Below are 7138 nucleotides of genomic sequence, written 5' to 3'. Positions count from 1 at the left end.
TAATTCCATGATTATTCATTGTGTTGCTTCATCTTGAGAAAGAGCAGAGTGACTTTACATGTGAAAGGTTTCCACTTTCCAACAACCTACATATCCTAGACAACATTGTCAAAAATAATCAAGAATTCTTTTCTCACATTATTCTTTTTTAGTGTACAAGTAAGAGATATTTGATAAAACTTATTTATTGTATGTTCCAACTAGAGAAAGAGTCACCTACTAATTTTATAGTAACTGTTACTGTCCTCTAGTCAGAGCTGTTTTCTTTATTCTGTGTATACATTTTATATACAAACAAACCTATCTATAATGATGTCGCTTTTCCAAATATTTTCTGGCGAAATATTATTACAGAAAATATATAATATATCGTTAGATTACAATTGATACCAAGGAAAACTTGACTGTTATAGTGAAATGTTAATTATAGAGGATGACTCTTACAAAGAGGTCTAATTGTATATGCTTTATCATGTATTTAATATTCATATCAAGTGTGAAGAGTTCCACATCGGCAATGGAGAGGAAATTAATACTCTTTATACGGTCTTGGACAAGTCTCATCTCTTAAGCAAGCTTTTGAGCTTGAGTTAGACTCAATGTTCATTCCTTTAACATGGCATCGGAACCAGACTCATCCTAATTACTGACAATGTTAGGGCTCCGTATCAAATTGTCCTCGCTTTGATGTTTAGCCGTGGTCATGGGGGTGTCGGCAACAAGATGAAAATTTAGATCCTTTATGTTCCCTGGACAATTCTTACCTCCGAGCTAATTTTTGAGGTTGAACTAGACCCAATATTCATTTCTTTAATACAAAAATTACTTTGTGTTAACCAAATGACTTAAACATCTTATTGTCTTTTTATGGCAGCTACTCTGCCTTCAGTCGCATGCCATGTTGGAGATTCTAATATATACATGAATGCAGGAATTAATTAGGTAAATTGAAATGATAAAAATTTATCTCCATTTGATGTTTACATTAAAGGGCAACTAAATGAATATCTAATACATATCTTCATGTATATTCTTATCACTAAATCATAATACATATTGTACTTTAATATACAATATAATTATGATAAACTAGTAGAATTTAATTTAAACATCGAATGGGGGGTAAGTTCTTGTTGAAAGGAAAAAAGCTATACCTTGAGTTATTGGAACCAATTGCCTAGGGCTAGTAGAAAGGATAGTGGGCTAGATCAGGATTCAAGTTTAGATGGGTATCATACTCATTTTTTTGCGTAGACTGTCCTTCTTCTGGAGGGTCTTTAATTTTTGTCCCTCAAATTTGTTTTCTTTAATATTTGCCCTTTGCTTAACACCCAGAGGTCCTGAGTTCGAACTTAGGCTCAGTAAAAATAAAAATAAAAATAAAATCGCAAGCCATAAGTTGAGATTCGCAGGCAAAAGTTGAGATTCGCAAGACAGAAGTTGGACTTAAGGCAAACTTTTATCCAAAATTAGGCCTTAAGGCAGAGATTTGCAAAATATATATATATATATATATATATATATATATATATATATATATATATATTTTGCGGAGTTTGAAACCTTGTGAATTTTTATTTAATTTTTGACTGAGCAAAGGTTCGAACCTGGAACCAAGAGGCTTGTAGTGAAGAGCAAAATTAAAGACCACTGATTTGAGGGGGCAAAAATTAAAGACCACCCCCAGCGAAGGACAATCCTGCAAATTGCCCGATGATACTTGGGATCCACCTCTATGACCCATTACATATTCGATGCTGTTAGGCCCATAAGAGCCCATAATGGATTTAAGGTAACAGATTGATGTCCATGTCCTTGTATTAGATTGAGATTCTAAAGATTCTAATCCTAATTTCACGCTTGAAATATATATATTTTCATCCAAAAATTAATGTAGTCATTCTCATCTCGGATCAGAGAAGACCATAAGCCAAAAAAGAAGAGAAAAAAGGAAAAAGAAAATTTCAATTTGTCGGATTGAACAGGTGTGATTTGAATTGGGAAATACTTGGATGAGGCTATATCTAAAAGTTGAGGAGAAAGTGAGAAGTGATCTAGACTTGTTTCAAGTAAAAAATCAGGTCTATCGAAATGCAAATTTGTTCCATTTCACATAATCAAAAAAACATTTTTGACCCTATAAACAAAGATTAATTGCTCACTTAACATGACAGCTTGATGCTCTCCATCGATCTCTCACGGATATTCCTCTAAAAGAAATTCTTTTAGTCATTAAACAGTGATCTCAATTTTAATTCAACAAATTAAGTACATGGAGACTTACAATTACAAATCAAAGAAATATATTTATACAATTATATATATACAAGTCTAATCTTGGGTATCACTATAGATTTTTCACCCACAAGATTTTCCAATTTCCTCAATCACCAAAGCTCTTGCTCGATTAATTGTTAAAAGACACAAATAAACATGTTCTTCAAGCTCCTCTACTTGTTTCCTAAATCCAACTTTACTCTTCTTCAACTCCTTCAACACTTGCAATGAAATGCTATCTTCCCTTCTATCCAAACACAATTGTATCATCGCCTTGTTATGTTCGATCTCATCATGCAATCGATTCACGAGTCTACTCATTGTATCGAAATCCCTGTTCAAAATATACGTACCCTTTGCTGCTACATCAAGTTGTGCTCCAATTTTGCTGAGGAATCCACATTTCAAGAATCGAAGACGACTAGTAAATTTATTCATCTTCGATGGCTTTAAGGGTATAATGGTCAATATTGCTGGCCCCATAACTAGTGCAGCTAGTGTATGTGCTGCTAGTACCACGGCTGCAACAGCAACTAGTCCACATGCTGCTGTTACACATACCCCTGAAGCCTTATTTACACTTTTGATCAGTTTTATTTTCCTAGCCACTTTTTTCCTCTTTGAACTCAAATGTTGCAAAATTGACGAATATTCATCGTTGATTCGTGTGAAATCTTGTTTCTTGAGGTCGGAAAACGGATTGTTGTGGATAATATATGCTCTTAGTTCTAATACAAGGTAACCAAATTGTTGAGAAGAACAATTGTTATCGATCGATTCAAGGACTTGTTCAACAAAATTGTAGTCAGATTGGACTTGTTTGATGGACTTGAGAAGGTGGCTACAGAATTTTGAGGCTTTTGCACTAATATTGAAGTAATTGGAAAGAAGGGATTTGAGATTATATTTTCTTGGAAATATATTAGTTGATTCAAGAATTGATGTTATGGTTTCTTGGCCTGGCTCAAGAAGTATATCTGAAAATAATGTATATTGAGAATTGGGAGATGATGGCTGATTATGAATATTATGTTCAAGTAGGTCATTAGCTTTTATGAAGAAATCACCATAGGATTTTGTTCTTAATGCGCCAAGGTACTCTTCATTGACATTGAGGCTTCTTCGTGCCTCTCTTATCATGTTCTTCTCGTCTGGAAATAAAATTTACATATTTAGAAACTACATAAAAAGTAGCATAAATTACAATAACAGATCATTCAAAATATTTAAGAGATGAAAAAAAGTGGTAAAGAGGATTAATCCTTTTGCTTACTAAGTAATAGTTATCACATAAAATGAAACTGAGAGACTAGTTACTTTAACAAATGACAGTAAACTATTTTTATTGATAGGGATATACTGAACGTCCTACGTTGATCATAGTAATTTAAAAGTGATAGAATTAGGTAAAATTTGACCTTCTTCACTTGTACTTTTCTTTCTGAAGTTTTAAAAGTAATAAATAATCCACACAGATTCTTTGCCTGAGTGATTTAATTGCCTTTAAAAAAAAAAAGGCATAAAATCAGTGGGCTCAATTCTACAAAGACGTAATAACTAAATTTTAGTTTCTAAAGATTTAACAGATCGACGAACCAACAAATAAATAAATACATAGATAATAGGTAGAACATCTAATTAATTTTCAATTTCTGAAAAAACAAGTAGTACCATTTTAGAAGTTAAGCATATCTCAATTATTCAGTACAAATGAAACTATTTCAAAAAGCTCATGAAAATTCCTTTAATAGATGGAAGTTCAAAAGAGACTAGTATGTAATTTCAACATACACTCGAACCTCTCTACAACATCATTTGTCCCGATCTTTTTTTACTGTCATAGCAAAACGTTGTTATAGAGAACATATAATATAGCATAACATGAAAGATTGGTTCCATAGAAGACATGACTATTATAGTGAAATGATGTTGTTGAGAGGTCTGATTGTATAACGAAAAAGAAACAGTAAGCATATGTTTAACTTACCTTTGATGGTTTTACAATAAGTTTTGTGATCTCCTGCACCCATATCTTGAAACTCTTCAAGAAATTAAAATCCTAGATGGATATATAATGTTTAGAAGTTGCTTCCATGCATTGAAATATATACTAGTAAGAGTGATCGATCACTCCAAAATGTGTGTATCACATTAAAACCTTAGAAGCAATGCAAGATGATGAGAGAGGGCTGCCAAAAAGAATTAAATCCTAGGTTGTGTGGCTGAGTTGTGAACCTTTTAAAGCCACTTATATGATTGATATATAGTTTTAAGGATTGTATCTTACGTTTCACTTTGTGATGATAAACTCTACACATACATTCACTTTCTAGGTAAGAAAGGGAGAGAGAAAAAAAGTTTGTGCCATATATTTTTGCTAAGTTTGAGGCTAATAAGAGGTGGCTTCTTGAAACAGGCTTTAATTTATTGTCTTTGTAGCATGAGAAAGATTCTAATGATCTATATATCAGGTGGTATCCTTATCTCTCCTCAACTTTATTTTCACGGTTATATGCCTTTTTTCATGATTTATGTACAAAAGTATATGCTTTACATATCTAATGAGAATCAGGTTTGCTAGTTGAATAAAACGGTGCATGAATTGGTACATAACAAAACTGAAAAATATTAAGCAACTTGGGATAATTAATGTAGGAGCCCTTTTATTGGTTCTTTGATATTAGGAACAATTTCGGAAAGAATTTAATTAACTACTGAAGCCAAAACTTTAAGGTAAAGAGTACTGAATAGTAGCTTAGGAACATCATAACCACTTTATTAAGAACTATTATATAATCAATGAGAAATAAGTGTAGCGTTCTTCACAACACTCTCCTCATGTGTAAGTGTGTATTTGATTTTTTTCTTTTTTGATTTTTTTTTTTTCATAATAGAGAAAGATGAGACTCAACAAGGAGTGAGTATGAAGTAGAGAAAGATTAACATAAATAGGCTTATCAGTGGGCCTGAAGCAATGTTAGTAGTTCGATGAACTGAATTGAGAGGAAATAAATAGAGAGAAACATATTTTGAGAAAGACAAAATAAAAGAAGTCAGAGCAACTCTGCGGGAAAAGTTTGATAACCCCTTGTACAATTGATGAGGGGATGCATGTAATAATCTCTAACACAATTAAGGAGGATAAGGTTATAAAAAGATGTTACGTACTTAATTAAAATTAAAATGATTAGTTCGTAATTGCGAAGGATATAGAGAATTTAGACCAAGTTGCACAAATCCAGCACAATCATGATCGATATGACATAAGTATAAGCTAAAGACTAGAGAAATTTAAGGAAATATTAGCTGGATTTGAGTTGTAATAAAATGTTACAGAGCATGAAGGAGGATCTAAAACGGTAAATACTTATCCACACCGAATATTTATACTAAGCTAATTCAAGTTACCATCATTAAAATAAAATGAATATATGTATTAATTAACCACGATTAACAAAAGTATATGTACGACAAACACATGCTATGTAGTTACTGATTTATATAAACACTCAATCCGAATAAGTTTTATCAACTAAAACTCCTCTTCCTCCTCACCCAACCTACTTAACGTTAGGCTGGCAGAACAATTTTGGTTAGCAACTTCACTTAACAGAACTTTCCATGACATGTATATCTGTCGCTGTCTTCCACTACGCAAAGAAATTAAAGTGTCATAGTACACGTCGCTCTTGCTGAAAGTTGATGTTAACATTATCTGTGATTTTTTTACTGATTATGACATATTATTACTTTATAAAATTATCATACCAAGTCTGCTATAGAAAGTTACGTATTGTTATTAACGGTTTAGCTTAATAGTGTAAAAAATTATCTCTCGATCCCTCATTTTAGGCATCTATTTCGCATGCTTAATGAGTTTTGCCAAAGTAGCTTTCCATGCTACGTCCTATTAATTACCACTAATTTCTCTGTTTCTTCTTCTTCTACTCCACCTCTAGAGGAAGAGGGTTATGACACGTGTATCTCAGCATAAAAATTTAACAGAATTAGGTAGGCTTTGACAAAACCTAGCACAAATGTTCCTGAAATAAATTTCCTTAAATGTTATCCACTCATACCAAATTAATCAAGTAACTATGTTTTAGTAGGGATCTAGTAGCTTAGTTGGTTGGCTACTTGAACTCTCACTTTGTTGGTGAGGGTTTGAATCCCCACATTGTAATCCCCTTTTCCATTTTCCCTTTCCCCACCCCCAATATAATTAAAAAAAATTAAAAAAGAAAAAAAAAGTAACTATGTCTTCAACGTGTCCTTATTCAAGTTTCTTTGTCGTTCTCCTTAAATAAAAATCAAATATTTCGTCTATGAAAAGATCAGATTTGCATGTGAGGGGCAGGAAAAAAAATATAATCAAATAAATAAATATAAATATTTTTAAATGAAATAATCACGCAGTTCAACTTAAATCGATGGTAAAATGAAAGTTAGTTATCGGTGATGGAGGCTTAATTCAGGGGCGGAGCTACTTGGTCCCGAGGGGTGTCGAGCGACACCCCTTCGCCGGAAAATTACGTTATATAGGTATGTGAAATTCTGATTTTATACATATATGTATTACTATTGACACCTCTTGTAATAAGTTGAGGGCTTAGGCGAGTGGTTGAGGGGTGTCAAAGGTTTAGGCTAACAAGGTTGCGTGTTCGATCCCAGTTGGCGATATGATTATTTTTTTTGACTTCAGTCATTGGCCTTTTTTAAAAAATAAAAATAAAAATTTGACACCCCTTAATAAAATTCCTGGCTCCGCCACTGGCTTAATTAGTTATTCTTCCGTCTCAATCTATGTAGCAGTACTTTTCGTTTTCCTAGAGTCAATTTGACTAAACTTGAAGCTAAATTG

At 32.7% G+C, this 7138-nt stretch overlaps 1 protein-coding gene across 1 annotated transcript; it reads right to left on the bottom strand.

Annotated features, from left to right (window-relative positions):
* Positions 1 to 2150: 2150 nt before the first annotated feature.
* LOC132602456 (UPF0496 protein At1g20180-like) lies at positions 2151 to 5243 on the bottom strand. The gene is made up of 2 exons (XM_060315302.1): positions 4265 to 5243; positions 2151 to 3428 (listed from the first exon to the last, which is right to left on the bottom strand). The coding sequence occupies exons 1-2, from the start codon at positions 4305 to 4307 to the stop codon at positions 2359 to 2361; spliced, it is 1113 nt and encodes a 370-aa protein (XP_060171285.1). The 5' UTR covers positions 4308 to 5243; the 3' UTR covers positions 2151 to 2358.
* Positions 5244 to 7138: the final 1895 nt, after the last annotated feature.

The sequence above is a fragment of the Lycium barbarum genome, chromosome 7, assembly GCF_019175385.1.
Source record: "Lycium barbarum isolate Lr01 chromosome 7, ASM1917538v2, whole genome shotgun sequence".
Classification (NCBI taxonomy): domain Eukaryota; kingdom Viridiplantae; phylum Streptophyta; class Magnoliopsida; order Solanales; family Solanaceae; genus Lycium; species Lycium barbarum.
The sequence above is the reverse complement of the archived record's forward strand: the minus strand, read 5'-3'. Positions and strand labels throughout refer to the sequence as shown.

Excerpts from the sequence above, each read along its gene's own strand:
- LOC132602456 (XM_060315302.1), bottom strand. The coding sequence starts at position 4,307 with ATGGGTGCAGGAGATCACAAAACTTATTGTAAAACCATCAAAG. Across the intron at positions 3,429-4,264 it reads TTATTGTAAAACCATCAAAG|ACGAGAAGAACATGATAAGA; the intron begins GTAAGTTAAACA and ends TTTTATTTCCAG.